Source organism: Tursiops truncatus, chromosome 20, assembly GCF_011762595.2.
Source record: "Tursiops truncatus isolate mTurTru1 chromosome 20, mTurTru1.mat.Y, whole genome shotgun sequence".
Classification (NCBI taxonomy): domain Eukaryota; kingdom Metazoa; phylum Chordata; class Mammalia; order Artiodactyla; family Delphinidae; genus Tursiops; species Tursiops truncatus.
In genome coordinates this window covers 8,385,221-8,399,637 of record NC_047053.1, presented here as the reverse complement: position 1 = coordinate 8,399,637, position 14,417 = coordinate 8,385,221, and the positions used below count along the sequence as shown (strand labels likewise).

The following is a 14,417-nucleotide window of genomic DNA, read 5'->3' as shown; positions in this document are numbered from 1 at the left end:
CATGGCTGAGTTCAGGGTGAGGGTATCCACTGGGGAGGCCTTCGGGGCTGGCACGTGGGACAAAATGTCTGTCATCATCGTGGGGACCGAAGGAGAGACCCTGCCACTGCCCCTGGACCATTTCGGCAAAGAGTTCAGCGCCGGCGCTGTGAGTGTGGGGTGGGGGTGGGGGCGGCGGAGGAGGGAGCAGGAGAGGCGGTGCTCTAGGATACTAAACTTGCCCCCCAGGAGGAGGACTTCAAGGTGACGTGCCCCCAGGACGTGGGCCGGGTGCTGCTGCTGCGCGTGCACAAGGCTCCCCCCACGCTGCTCCGTCCTTTCTGGCCCCTGGCCTCGGACGCCTGGTTCTGCCGCTGGGTCCAGCTCACGCCGCCCCGGGGCGCCCCCCTCCGCTTCCCCTGCTACCAGTGGCTGGAGGACCAGGGGAGCCTGGTACTGCGGGAGGGGACAGGTGAGGGGGACACAGGAGGGAGGAAGGGGCTGGTGTATTGGGGGGAAAGGCAAGGGGAGTGGAGAGGTGAGCCGGTGTGGCCGAGGGGGAGGGACAGGGAGTTTGGGGGAAGAGGGTGGGGTGGCAGTCTGGTGTGGGAGAAACTACTTATGGGGGCAGGGGATCTGGTAAGGGGTGGCTGGAGTGGAGGGGAGAGCAGCTGGGGCCGGAGGTCAGGGGGCTTTCTCCGTCCTCCCCACCGGCTCCTCTGCTCCCACAGCGAAGATTTCCTGGGAGGACCGCCACCCCACCCTCCAGCAGCAGCGCCAGGAGGAGCTGCAGGCCAGGCGGGAGACGTACAGGTGAGGAGGGGGTTACTGGGGGGGAGGCGAGTTGCCGAGGGGATGAGGGTCAGCCTCGTTCCGCTGGTGTTGACGCGGCCTGAAGTCCCTGCCTGGTCCTCTGTCCTTTCCAATCACAGCATCTCCAGGAACTCGTTAGAAATACAGTTTCTCAGACCCACCTCATAGCTACTGAATCAGATATTGAGGGTGAGGGGCAGCAGTGTTGGTGTTTTTGACTGAAGTCTAGTTGATTTACAACGTTGTGTCCATTTCAGGTGTACAGCAGCGTGCCCTGGGTTGTTTATTTGCAGATTATATTCCACTATACGTTATTACAAGATACTGGCGTCAGCTTAATAAAAATGTGCAGCATGACAGTTGTGGGTTAAGTTTTATTTGGGGCAAAATGAGGACTACAGCCCAGGAGACGGCATTTCAGAGAGCTCTGAGGAACTGCTCCACAGAGGTAGTGGGGAAAGTCAGTACCTGTGTGATCTTGGTGAACGGGGAGCTCTTGCAGTCGAGCACATATTTTGTTTTGCAGAAGGTTTCTAATAGTCACGAAGAGCAGTCGTCACCACGAAGGATTTTAGTGCTTTTCTGGATATGAGGTGATACGAGAATTGGGTTCATAAAATCATATCTATCTGAAAACCTGTTCTGCCCGTTTTGCTCAGAGCACAGAATGCCTCATTTCTGCTCCCCACCCTGAACTCCTTTGGGAGTTGAAAGTCAGCAACTGCAGCAACACATGATTTAGTCCTTGTCCTTGTAGAGGAGGATGGCAAGGGCCAAATTGTAGTTGACGCTGGATATATAATTCCCTGTAGCGATAACAGTAAATCCTTGTTGCTAACAATATTGGGGTTTTTTTTGTTTTTTGGTTGTTTTTTTGGGGGGGGCTGCGCCTGACCGGAGATCAAACCCAAGCTGCCTGCATTAGGAGCAGGGAGTCTTAACCACTGCCCCACCAGGGAAGTTCCCCTAGCAATATTGTTTTAACAAGCCTTCCAGATGACTCATGCCCACTGAAGTTTGAAACCCACTGCTTTTTCTTTTTTTTTTTTGCGGTACGCGGGCCTCTCACTGTTGTGGCCTCTCCCGTTGCGGAGCACAGGTTCCGGACGCGCAGGCTCAGCAGCCATGGCTCACGGGCCCAGCCGCTCCACGGCATGTGGGATCTTCCCGGACCGGGGCACGAACCTGCGTCCCCTGCATCGGCAGGGGACGGACTCTCAACCACCGCGCCACCAGGGAAGCCCTGAAACCCACTGCTTTTAAATGCCTCACTCTTGCTGGAGTCTTTCCGGGTCGCTGGCGAGGACTTCTAAGGCAGAAAGCCAGGGACCACACGCGCGAGCAAATGTTCAAAAGGTCATGGTCTGGCCAACTGGGCTGCTGTCTGAAGAGCGGTCTGCAGGCTTGCGCTTTAGGTCTCTGGGGGCACAGCAGCTGCAGGCTTACTTGGCTCCTGGTGATTCCACGTGCGTTGTGAATTACATCCCAGAGAAAACCATGGCGCCTAATCCGCCAGCATCAGCCCCAGGTGAGGGAACAGATGGAGGGAGCTGTGTCTGTGGAGTGGCCTTTCTTCCTTTCTTGGCAAAACAAGGACACAGGAGTCAGGAGACGCAAGGCCAGCCTAGGCCCTGCCGAAAGGAGCTGTGAAATCTTAAGCAAATTAGTTAACCTTTTTGATCCTTAATTTCTTCTGCAAAAGGAGCTAAGAATACCAGGCTGATTTGTGTTATTAGGAAAAACAAATGAGAAGATGGTTGAGAATGTAGCTTGTCAGCCGCAAAGCCCTGCACACGTGTGTACCGAGGTTCGTAATGCCCCTCAGTTACCTCTGATCCAAGTGGCTACGCCCTCAGTACTCAGAGTGAGGTCTCACGTCCACAGGGTCGGCATCACCTGGGAGCTTGTTAGAAATACAGGGTCTTGGGCCACCCCAAACCTACTTGATGAGAATCTGCATTTTACCAAGATCCCTGGGGGAACTAAGTTTTTGTGCATTAAAGTTGGAGAAGCAGGGTTTGGCCACCACCTGGTGGCAGTGTACTTTAACTGCAAATTGTGCTCTGAAGTTGCCTGTTCAAACCCAAAGGCAATGACGGATTGAACCAAAGAATGAATGAGGGAGGGAATGAGAGGATGACTGGCTGGGGGTCCTCAGCTTTGCAGGGACATGATTTTACCATTTCACCTAAAGGTCTTCAGGCTGTGTTGCTTGCTGGATAAAGGGATTTAAAGAGGCTAGATCTCTTTAGGCCGGGCCAGAGTACATTTCTGGGCTCCCCCAAGCTTTGGAGGCTGAAGTGTCTCTCCACGGGATGCCTGCCAAAGGCAACTGACGCCTTCCTGTGTTCCCACCTTCAGGACAGCCTCCGCTCTGTGATGCATCTGTGTTAGTCAGGAGTTTTGTGGTTGCAAGAACGATAACAGACTCCAGCTAGCAGACAGAAAAAATGGGAATGCGTCAACAGGTCACAGAAGTGAGGGCTGGAAGCGTAGCCAGATCTTACGGGCCAGAAGCCAGGGTGACTCTCCTCCTGTCTCTGGAGCCCCCTAGATGCTTCTCTCTCTGGCTTCACTTTCCTCTCTCCCTGCAGAACAGCTTTCTTTGGTTCCCAGTCCACACAGTGGAAAATGGCCTTTTTTTTTTTAATAGCAACTCCTTTATTTTTAATTATTTTTAAAAATTTATTTATTTATTTGGTTGTGCCCGGTCTTAGTTGCGGCAGGCAAACTCTTAGCTGCGGCACGCACATGGGGTCTAGTTCCCTGACCAGGGACCGTACCTGGGCCCCGTGCATTGGAAGCACGGACTCTTCACCACTTCACCACCAGGGAAGTCTCCCAGTCCTGGTGTTTATGTGCTATAACCCAGATATCCAGAGAGAGATGACCTCTGGTCCAGCCCCAATCTCCAATTCCCTGGGAAGGATTCTGATTGGCCTTGCTCTGGCCAGGTGCCCAACCCTGGACCAATCAACTGACCAGGGGAGAACATGGCTGTGGGAACATGGCAGCTCTCCCTGCGGCCTTGAAGGTGGAGGGGAAGGGCAGAGCCCAGGAAGACCCCTGCTTGTGGAAGGGGGCTGGCCCTGACCAGGGCCTCCAAGGGGTCTGCCACTCCCTCTCCCTAGTCAGTGGTTTCCCTGAGGCTTCTTGCTAACTGCCTCCCTGGTCCTCCCTCCAGCTGGAAGACCTACATCCCAGGCTGGCCTCGCTGCCTCAACGAGGAGACCATAAAAAACCTGGACCTCAACATCAAATACTCTCTGGCAAAGAACATCACCTTCTACCTGCGAGGCAGCTCGATGTGAGGATGCCCACCCTCTCCTGCCCCTGGGCCTCAGGGGTACGGGTACCCCTGCCTTCTGCCCTCCCCCACTCAGCTCCCCCACCATCAGGGATGTGGGTCACACAGCCCAGCCCAGGGCACGGCCTCTGCTCACCACCTGTTCCAACAAGGTGAGGATGACCTCAGGGGCAGTGACTACCACAGTCCCCCCCGGAGGCTGGTTCAGGACCCCAAGATGGATAAGCGTAGCCAACGCGGGCGGGTCTCCCAGGGCCTCTTGCCTCCCTCTCCCCACTTTTCACATCTTCTGGCAGGTTGGCACATCTGAAACTCAAAGGGCTGCTGGACCGCAAGGGGCTCTGGAAGAGCCTGGAGGAGATGAGAAGTGTGTTCAACTTCTGGAAGACCCCAGCCGTGGGTGAGGGGCTCCAGCCGGGGCTCCAGACCTCTTCCCTGGGGTATCAGCTCTCCTGGCTGTCAGGAATCTCAGAAAACCAAGCGCCAGTTCACTGTGTGACCCTGGGCAGGCCCCTGACTCCCACGAGACCTTACTTTCTCCTCAGACACAGAAAAGGACGTGTCGTGGGGGCACCTCTGACCTTCTAATGCCTTGTATCCATCAGACACTTGTTGGGCTACTACACATGAGACACTCGCTTAGGGACTGTGGACACAGTCCTTGCCCCCACAGGGCTCCCAGTTGAGCAGACAAGTAGACATTAGGCTCAAAGGCAAATAATGAGTTTCGCTTATGAAACCTGTGCATCAGCTCCAGTGAGAGTGTGTAAAAGGGGGACCTGGCCTAGTCCAGCTAGGGAACTCTCTACGGAGGTGACTTTTATGCTGAGACCTCAAAGTGGGGAGGTGTCAACAGCGCCAGGCATGGTGTGTGAGCGCAGAGGGTGCTTCAGGTTCGGGGGGGGGGGGGGCGGTCCGGTGCATGTGAAGGCCCTGAAGATGGAAGGAGTGGAGACCTTTGAGGGGAAAGATGCTGCTGTGGCCAAAGGGGATTGAGCCAGGGAAGGAAGACAGGAGGCGAAGCAGGAGACGTGCATGGGCCCTGGGCCGTGCAGGACTGTGGAGGCCGTGGCAGGAGCTCGGGCCTTTCCTAAGGGCAGTGGGACCTTCAACCAGCTGCCAGCTGGGGAGTACTGTGGCCAGATGTGCCGTGGGGAGGGGGCTGTTAGGGGACAGGAGTGCAAGCAGGAGGACCAGTTATGAGGCTCTGGCTGTGGTCAGCAGAGGATGGAATCCTCAGCGAGGCAGTGACAGCAGAGATGGAGTGGACGTGTGGAGCAAGAGCTACTGAGGATGGAGAATCGGTGGGACTCGATGGGCGGAGGATGGGGGGAGCTGCCGAGAGGACTCCGGGCTCTGCCACCTGCAATCCAGTGGATGAAGGTGCCATTCCCGGGATGCCAGGCAATGGGCTGGGGACTGGGCTAGAGCAGGAGCCCATGTTCAGCCTCCGATATACTGTGTTTGAGTCATGGGGTTGGAGATGGCAGGTAGATGGTGGGACTGGTGGGCTGGGGACTAAGGTTTGCTGTTTGGTGAACTGAAGCCAAGGGGTCAGAGGAGGTCACCCTGGGAAGTACTGCATGAGAAGAGAGGGGAGCACAGGATGGACGCAGGAGAAACGCCACAATGGCGCTCAGGGGGAGACCCCTGGGCGCTGGGGTGACTGGTCCCATCTCCCCTGCCCCCCTGCAGAGTATGTGTTTGAGCACTGGCAGGAGGATGCCTTCTTCGCCTACCAGTTCCTGAATGGCCTCAACCCGGTCCTGATCCGCCGCTGTCGCCACCTCCCAAAGAACTTCCCTGTCACTGATGCCATGGTGGCCCCAGTGTTGGGCCCCGGGACGAGTCTGCAGGCTGAGCTGGAGGTGAGGGGCACAGGAGTCCTGGCTCTGCACACCCCCATCTCAGTGCTTTGGGCCCATCCCCTACTGGAGAGGAATAACACTCACATTTGTTAAGGACCTACTGTGTGCTACGTGCCAGGAACACCCTCTCCCGTGCACAGTATCCTGGCCCTGAATCCTCTCCCCACCCCCCTACTCCCCACCTTCTGCCTTTAGAAAGCCAGATGGCAGCCCTGGCTCCCCTTCTCTCTCCCGCAGAAAGGGTCCTTGTTCCTGGTGGATTACGGCATCCTCTCTGGCATCCGCACCAATGTCATTAATAGGAGGCCTCAGTTCTCCGCGGCCCCAATGACCCTGCTATACCAGCGCCCAGGGTGTGGGCCCCTGCTGCCCCTCGCCATCCAGGTCAGCAGCCGGGCAGGCGACAGGGCAGGGGCAGGGAGAGGTCTGACTAAATGGTTGGCAGACACTCAAGGCTGCCTCTCCCCACTGGCCTCTCCTATAGCTCAGCCAGACCCCTGGGCCCGACAGCCCCATCTTTCTGCCCAGCGACGACAAGTGGGACTGGCTGCTGGCCAAGACGTGGGTGCGCAATGCCGAGTTCTCCATCCACGAGGCCCTCACACACCTGTTACAGGTACACCTGGTGACCGAGGTCTTCACCCTGGCTACGCTGCGCCAGCTGCCTCACTGCCACCCACTCTTCAAGGTCAGTGGCCCAGCAAGACGACCCAGACTGTGTCCCAAGCCTGCAGGTCGCTGCACCTGGGCCTGCCCTTCGGGGTCCTATGCCGCCTGTCCCCACGTGGCCCTGTCCTTTCAGGCTGAGATGCTGAGCCCCCATTCTGCCTCAGCAGCATCTCCCTGCACAATTCCCCTGAGAGGCTGCTTTCCAGCAGGCCCTGAGCTAGGGTGAGGTGATGAGGACAGGCGCGAGGGAGAGGACCGCATGTGAGAGCAGGCTATGCCCCAGAGAGATTCTCTTCTTAGGGGAGCTCAAGCCAACAGCGATCACAGAAGCCCAGCTCCTAGGAAAGGAGAGACCTGGGGCTGAGAGATGCCAAAGTGTGAACATGGCTTTGACCAACAGGTTTTCTGCAGATAGCTGCAGGGTGGGGAGCCCTGGGAGGGAGACCCGTGTCTCTAAGGTGGGCTCTGCTAAGCCTTCAGATGGCCCAGATTCATTTCCTCCAGGGACCTGGAGCATCTCCTCTGTGAAGATGAGGGGTCCACAGCTACTCACATTTTCTGATTCTTCCTTAGACAGTCTCCTGGGTCCTGGATGCAGGCCCTACTCTGTCCTCTTCAATCCAGGCTGATTCTTTCTGACAATCTACAGCTCCCAGGGCCTGGCACTCAGACGTGGTCTCTAGGGGACCATTTCACATTGCCAGGCCCGCAGGCCCTGGTTATCACGGTGCTTTGCCTGCCTGGGGTTAGGAAATCACAGGAGGCCAGAGCTGGAGGGATTCATAGTGCTGTCCAGATCAGCCCTCTCATTTGCCCAGTGATCTGATGCCCAGAGAGAGGAAAACACATGCTCAAGGTCACAGAACAGGATGCTGGTGGACCTTAGCCCCCATCACTGGGCCTGGAGCCCTGATCCCTATCCCAGGCTGCCCCCTTGTCCCTGTCATGTCTCTCCATGTGTGATTGACAAGCCTGGGTTCCTCTATGGGGGGGCGGGTCTGGGGCCACAGAGACCCAGGCTTCGCCTAGCTCTGCCTTCTCTGGCCCTTACAGCTGCTGATCCCCCACACACGGTACACCCTGCACATCAACACGCTGGCCCGTGAGCTACTCATTGCCCCCGGGAAGGTGGTGGACAGGGTAAGGACTGCTTTAGGGAGGGTGGGGATGGGATATTCCTGCAGTGTAAAGAATCTGGGGTCTTGGGCTTCCCTGGTGGCGCAGTGGTTGAGAGTCCGCCTGCCGATGCAGGGAACGCGGGTTCGTGTCCCGGTCTGGGAAGATCCCACATGCCGCAGAGCGGCTGGGCCCATGAGCCATGGCCGCTGAGCCTGCGTCCGGAGCCTGTGCTCCGCAACGGGAGAGGCCACAACAGTGAGAGGCCCGCGTACCGCAAAAAAAAAAAAAAAAAAGAATCTGGTGTCTTGGGGTGGGAGTGGCCCTGTCTCCCCAACCACTATTACCTCCTGCTTCTGGGGCAAGGGCTGTGGTACCCAGGAGTCCCGTTTCCCAGTCCACAGGCCTTGGCATTGAAGGTTTCTCTGAGCTGATACAGAGGTACATGGAACAGCTGAACTATTCCGTCCTGTGTCTGCCTGAGGATATCCGGGCCCGAGGAGTTGAAGACATCCCAGGCTACTACTACCGGGATGATGGGATGCAGATCTGGGGTGCAGTGGAATGGTGAGGGGGCCAGCCCCAGAGAGCTGGGGCCTTGGGGGACAGGAAGGAAGACTGGGAAGGAGAAGGAAGGCCCAGGGAGGCGTCCACCAGGAGGAGGGCCGGACGTTCATAGCACTGGGACCAGGCGGGGGCACTCCTCAGAGAGGGTCGGGGTTCACAGCTGGGATGGAACCCCGTGCACCTTGCAGCTTTGTCTCCGAAATGATCGGCATCTACTACCTGAGCGATGAGTCTGTCCGCGATGACAGTGAACTCCAGGCCTGGGTGTGGGAGATCTTCTCCGAGGGCTTCCTAGGCCGGGAGAGCTCAGGTAGGGGGACCTCGGTTCTTAGGTTCTACCCTCAGGCCACTGCGGCATTGTCCTCAGGACCCTGGTAGCCCCGTTCCCAGCCCAGCTCTCCCTGCAGGCGTACCCTCCTCCCTGGGGACACGGGAAGCCCTGATACAGTATGTCACTATGGTGATATTCACCTGCTCGGCCAAGCATTCCGCTGTCGGTACAGGGCAGGTGAGAAGGGTCAATGCCAGGGTGGCGGGACGGAGGGGGCCGGGCTCCTAGCCTCACTCTGCCCTCTCGGCCTTCAGTTTGACTTCAGTGCCTGGATGCCCAACCTGCCACCTACCATGCAGCTGCCACCGCCCACCTCTAAAGGCCAGGCAAGCCCGGAGAGGTTCATAGCCACCCTCCCACCAGTCAATGCCACATGTGATGTCATCGTTGCCCTCTGGGCACTGAGCAAGGAGCCTGGAGACAGAGTGAGTGTGGGGCTGGGAGCCAGACCAGGCCAGCCCTGGGGTAAGGGAGGCGACACTGTTTACTCTCCCTGACCCACACCCCATTGTGCCATGAGACCCCGGTGAGTCTTCCCAGGAGGACACGAGGGCATTGGACATCTCACAAGGGGTCAAATGGCCAAATGAGATGATGCAGAGTCACCCTTAGCTGCAAGGGCAACGTGTGATATGTTCCAGTGAGGCCGCCCCCTTTAAAACTCTCACTTGAGCTTTCATCCCCGAGAGCTACCTGCAGTAATTATCACTGTTCAGGGGGAGGGGGCACGGGTGAGGCTCAGTTGTAGGCTGCTTCAGGTCCCCCAGGGTGGATGGCTAAGGCGGATCCTGGCTGCAAAGCAGCCCCTCCACCCAGCCTTGTGTTTGGTTCCCAGCGGTCCCTGGGCACCTACCCGGACGAACACTTCACAGAGGCGGCCCCGTGCTGGAGCATCGCGGCCTTCCAGAGCCGCCTGGCTCAGATCTCGCGAGACATCCAGGAGAGAAACCAGGACCTGGAGCTCCCCTACACCTACCTGGACCCTCCCATCATCGAGAACAGCGTCTCCATCTAAATCCCCTGGGGAAAAGGGCCCCACATGACATCCCTTTGACCCCATAGCTCTAGGCTACCTGCCACCCAGAGAAAAGGACTCCCCAGAAAACCAGGCCCCCATATGCCCCTGCTGGGTCTGGTGTAACTCATCCCCAATACACCGCAAAACAGAAACAAAAAAAACCCCCAGAGAATAAAAGCTCATTGGACGGCACCACTATGCCTTTTGAAGACTCCAAGCCTCAAAGTCCTGCACAACCACAGCCCCCTGGAAGGGTACCATAGGGGGAACACAGTCCTGCCCCCAATCCCACTGACCACAGCTGACTGGACCTAATGGTCATGCGGCTCAAGGGCAGCCCTCTTCCAGACCATCCAGCAGCATAAGGCGTGGCCCGCCTGAAAACTGCTCGAGAGGTTGATGGTGACCTATGGTCCCAACTTTAAAATGAACAACCCACTGAGAAAGGGCCATGGGAAGCAGGGCAGAAGGAAGACCTACTGCCGGGGACTTGCAGGCAGTGCCCACATATGCTTTCTAAAAAAAACATACCCTGGGACTTCCCCGGTGGCTCGGTGGTTAAGAAACCACCTGCCAATGCAGGGGACATGGGTTCGAGCCCTGGTCCGGGAAGATCCCATATGTGGTGGAGCAACTAAGCCTGTGTGTCACAACTACGGGAGCCCACATGCCTAGAGCCCGTGCTTCGCAACAAAAGAAGTCACCGCAATGAGAAGCCCGTGCACTGCAACGAAGAGCAGCCCCCGCTTGCCGCAACTAGAGAAAGCCTGCGCGCAGCAAAGAAGACTGAGCACAGCCAAAAGTAAATAAATAAATAAATTTTTAATTTAAAAAATAAATAAATACTACATTAAAAAGTGATAAGTGCTGAAGAGAAGCTATAAAGCAGGGAAGGATAATACAGTAAGTCCCCTACACACGAGCCTTCAAGTAGCCAACTTTTAAAGATGCGAACATGCTTTCGCATATCCAATCACCTAAGTTAGCTCCCGTGTCTGGTATATATTGTCATGTCCCTGCATCCTCTGCAAGTGGTGGTGCTTTTGTGTACTTTACTGTACAGCGCTATATAGAGTACAGCAGTACAGCATCTTTATTTCAAGCCCAGGATGTCTGGAAGCAAGAATAGAAGCAGTGGTGATGTAGCTGGTACTGCTGAGAAGCGCCAGCTGTTGTACTGCACTGCTGTACTTCTCAAGGTACCGTCCTGTAAGATTAAAAATGTTTTCTTTATGTTTTGTGTTTGTTTATGTATTATTTGTGTGAAAAATATTATAAACCTATTACAGTACAGTACTGTACAGCCAGTTGTGTTAGTTGGGTACCTAGGCTAAATTTGCTGGAATTAGTAACAAATTGGACTTATGAACGTGCTCTCAGAACACAACTCATTCGTATGTAAGGGACTTACTGTATAAAGTATAGGGGAGCAAATTTAGATATAGAGTAGCCAGGCAAGAGCTCTTTAGAAGGGGACTTTTGAGTAAAGGTATAAAGTGTGGTCGACTCCTTCCAACCACAGGGCCTTTGCACATACTGTTCCCTCTCCACCTCTTAGACCTGGTTAATGTTTCCTCTTCCTTCAGATCTTAGCTTGATAATTGCTTCATCAAGAAAGACCAGGTTTAACTCTTAATGGCTCCCAGAGCACTGTAGATGGATGGATATCTTTCTTTTCCACTAGATTAGACTGTCTGTAATTTGGTTTGGTTTTCTCCCCACCTCCAGGCACAGTACCTGGTAACTGGGAGATTCTCGAAACACGGGTTAGTGATGAGGACAAGATCAGGGTTGGGAACTGAATCAATGATGGGATTGGAATGAGGATGAATATTCAGTAAGGATGAGATGAGGGGTAGGAAGTGACGTGAGGGCGGGGAATGCCTTAAGGGGATGGAGGCAGGACAGAGAAGAGGCTGGGGATGAAGGTCATGCACCTGCTCTGTGACTGGCAGAGCTGTCTCATTTGCCTGGTCACAGTACTCTCACGGGCTGTCAGGCCGGTCAGGCCTGCCCTCCTGGGCTCTGCTCAGCCACCCTGATGACCCTTGTGTGATGCGAGGAACTTGATGATTCAAATTTGCATCTTAAGATGAAAATTTACCCAGCCTCCTGCCTTCTAGCCACTGCCCTTCTCTTGAGACTGTGCCCCCAGGGGGCTGCTAAGGCTCTGTAAGGAGCAGGGCCAGTGGAGGGGGGAATTGAGGCTCAGAGGTTTGGGAAACTGCACCTCCAGGCCCCTCTGGGATGCTGGGTCCTGGAGGAGCAGGGGTGAGAGGCCCAGCCTTAACCTTCTAATCCAGCAGTAGCATCACTCTGTGGGGGTGGGAAGGAGGCAGGGGCACACAGTCAGCCTGGAAGGGATTGTGGGAGGGGATTTGGAAGAAACAGGGGAGGGAGCTGATGGTGTAGAAGAGTTTGGGCGCCATTTTCCAAATCACAATCCATTCTCAATAGGTGTCCCCCAGCCAACCCCTCTGTCCCAAAAAAAGTAGGAGTGGTGGCTCCAGGTTTGATCAGGGCTCAAGTCTGGAGTGGAAATTAGGTTCCCAAGGGAAACAGATGGAGATGGGGATGGTGGGGACGTGGATGTGGCCGGGGACATGGATGGGATTAGGCACGAGGATGTAGATGGAGCGCTCCCCAGTTACAACCAAAATGTGGATGTGTGACTCTGGGTAGGTGCTCATTGGGCTGAAGAACTGGTTCTCCTTGACCAGGGGTGGACCCGGAGAGCAGGAGAGGCCCCAGGGAAGGATGTGAGCTCGCTGGGTTGGCTCACAATGAGCCACCCACACAGGAAGCTGAGCCCTCACTGCTGGGGCACCCACCCCACCCCCACCTTGCCCCACCCAGAGCTCTGCAAGGCAGGGGAGCAACCCCTGGAGCCCCCCGCCCCCCAAGACAGAGGGAAAACAATCAGATTGGGTCACTCCCCTACTGTAAACCAGAGCTTAAAACCGTGTTTCCCTTAGAGTCAAATCCAAGGACTCAACTGTGGACTATAGGATCGTGCATGACTCAGCTTCCATCCACCCCTGGGTCACCTATTGCAGCCACTCGGGCCTTGAACGCACACCCTTCAGGGCCCTTGCACTTGCCCTGTCCTTGTTTGTAACACATTTCCCCCCAGTCTCAACTCAGCTGTCACCTCCTCAGAGTGACCTTCCCTGATCACCACATCTAATGCTCCCCCCCACCCAGGTCATGCTAACACACCACCTGGTTTCATCTCCTGACTGCACTTGCAACCATCTGAAAGGATGTATTTGTTTATGTGTTTGTTTATGTGTTTTTTGTCTGCCCCCATAAGCCAGTTGAAGTAGGGGTCATGCCAGGGGAATTGACAGCCGCGTCCTCCACATACTGTCTAGGGAGACAGGAGCCATGAGGCAAGCAGACCCCAGAACGTCAGTGCTGGAAGGGACCTTCCCGGTCTTCACGTTCCTCCCATTTATCTGAAAAATCTGGGCCACTGAGGCTGAGGGACTCGGAAAGAGGGCTGGTATCTTCTCTTTACACCATACCAGCTGCCCTCCAGACTTACGGAAAAGCACAGAGGGGGTCCAGGGTGCAAGCTGAGGGACACCACCTGTCTGACAAGGCTGGAGCTTTACATGGGCCCCCTCCCCACATCCTGTCCCCAGAGGCTTCCAGAGCCCACGGAGGAGCCTACGTGTGGCCAGGTGTGTCTCCCCAGTAAATCTCCCTCCAAGCTGGCTTTCTGGGGAAACAGATTCCGGTGATCCCCCCTGGTTCCACCCTCTCTGGCTCTGGGACATTTGCAGACGAGGCATGTCTTCTAATGCTAACTTTGGTGCAGGCCAAGGAGTGTCCGTCCTCTTGGAAAGACAAGCTGCCTGACTGTGCCCTGACGTCCTTCCAGCGTATCCCGGTCCTGCTGTTCTAAGTCAAGGCCCAGGTTTACGGGGATGGCACATCCAGCCTCTGCTATAGTTATTCTAGCCACAAGGGGGCGCCGTTGGGTATGTCTCATTCCTTGATTTTGTTCAAAGGCGAGCAGAAACTGGTGATTTTGGCTAAATTCTTAGGTTGGAATCTGCAGGTGAGACATCCCCAAACACGCCTCTTCATGCACAATGCCATGGGGATCCTATTCTCCCAGTATCACATGTTCAGGAAGTGAAAATCCGATCTTTGGCAGAGCCAAAGTCTGCCCCACGTCCACTCCCCAAAGGCACTGTGACCAGGGTTTGGTCGGGTACAAAATTTGACTCTGGAGGCAGAATAGGTAAGGGGGGCTAGATCTGAAGTCTAGGGAAGCAGGAAAATGGGAAGGTTGGGTGGCTGTGGAGAAAGATGTGGATGACTGGCTTGAGGGCTGCACAAATCTCAATTTTTAAGGGCTACAGGGCTGGAAGGGAGAACATTAGACCCCCCAGATTACCATCTGTTTCAGTCAGGGTGGGTTAGATTATGCTGCAACAACAAATAATCTCAAAATCTCAATGGCTTAACCCAGCAAAAGTTCATTTCTCACTCAGCTCCATGCCCAGCTCAGGTCATCACGGGGCTCTGCTCTAGTCCCTCAGAGACAGAAGCTGATGGAAGCAACATCTCATCACATGCTTCTAGAACGGAGAGGTAGAGAGCAGAGAACTCTGGTGGGCTCATGCCAGCAGTTAAATGCTCCAGCCTGGAGATGACCACATCACTTCTGCTCATAGCTTGTTGGCCAAAACTCATCCATGACTCCACCCATGCACAAGAGAGCCAGAGGTTGAATCC

General features: G+C 55.5%; 1 protein-coding gene across 3 annotated transcripts; it reads left to right on the top strand.

Annotated features, from left to right (window-relative positions):
• Position 1: 1 nt before the first annotated feature.
• ALOX15B (arachidonate 15-lipoxygenase type B) lies at positions 2-10,901 on the top strand. 3 transcript variants are annotated; one of them, XM_033846981.2, is made up of 14 exons: positions 2-148; positions 229-451; positions 711-792; positions 3,977-4,099; positions 4,396-4,499; positions 5,795-5,967; positions 6,205-6,351; positions 6,452-6,655; positions 7,690-7,776; positions 8,150-8,319; positions 8,508-8,629; positions 8,727-8,827; positions 8,905-9,075; positions 9,486-10,901. In XM_033846981.2, exons 1-14 carry the CDS (start codon positions 2-4, stop codon positions 9,663-9,665), a joined length of 2,034 nt encoding a protein of 677 aa, XP_033702872.1. In that variant the 3' UTR covers positions 9,666-10,901. The 3 variants fall into 3 exon arrangements, with proteins under 3 accessions (XP_033702872.1, XP_033702871.1, XP_033702874.1); XM_033846980.2 differs by having other exon boundaries at positions 208-451; XM_033846983.2 differs by lacking the exon at positions 6,205-6,351 and having other exon boundaries at positions 208-451.
• Positions 10,902-14,417: the final 3,516 nt, after the last annotated feature.

Bases quoted from the DNA above. Each gene is read 5' to 3' on its own strand.
- ALOX15B (XM_033846980.2), top strand. From the start codon at position 2: ATGGCTGAGTTCAGGGTGAGGGTATCCACTGGGGAGGCCTTCGGGGCT. The intron at 6,656-7,689 runs GTCAGTGGCCCA...TGGCCCTTACAG, and splicing joins ACTGCCACCCACTCTTCAAG to CTGCTGATCCCCCACACACG. The intron at 8,630-8,726 runs GTAGGGGGACCT...CTCTCCCTGCAG, and splicing joins CCTAGGCCGGGAGAGCTCAG to GCGTACCCTCCTCCCTGGGG.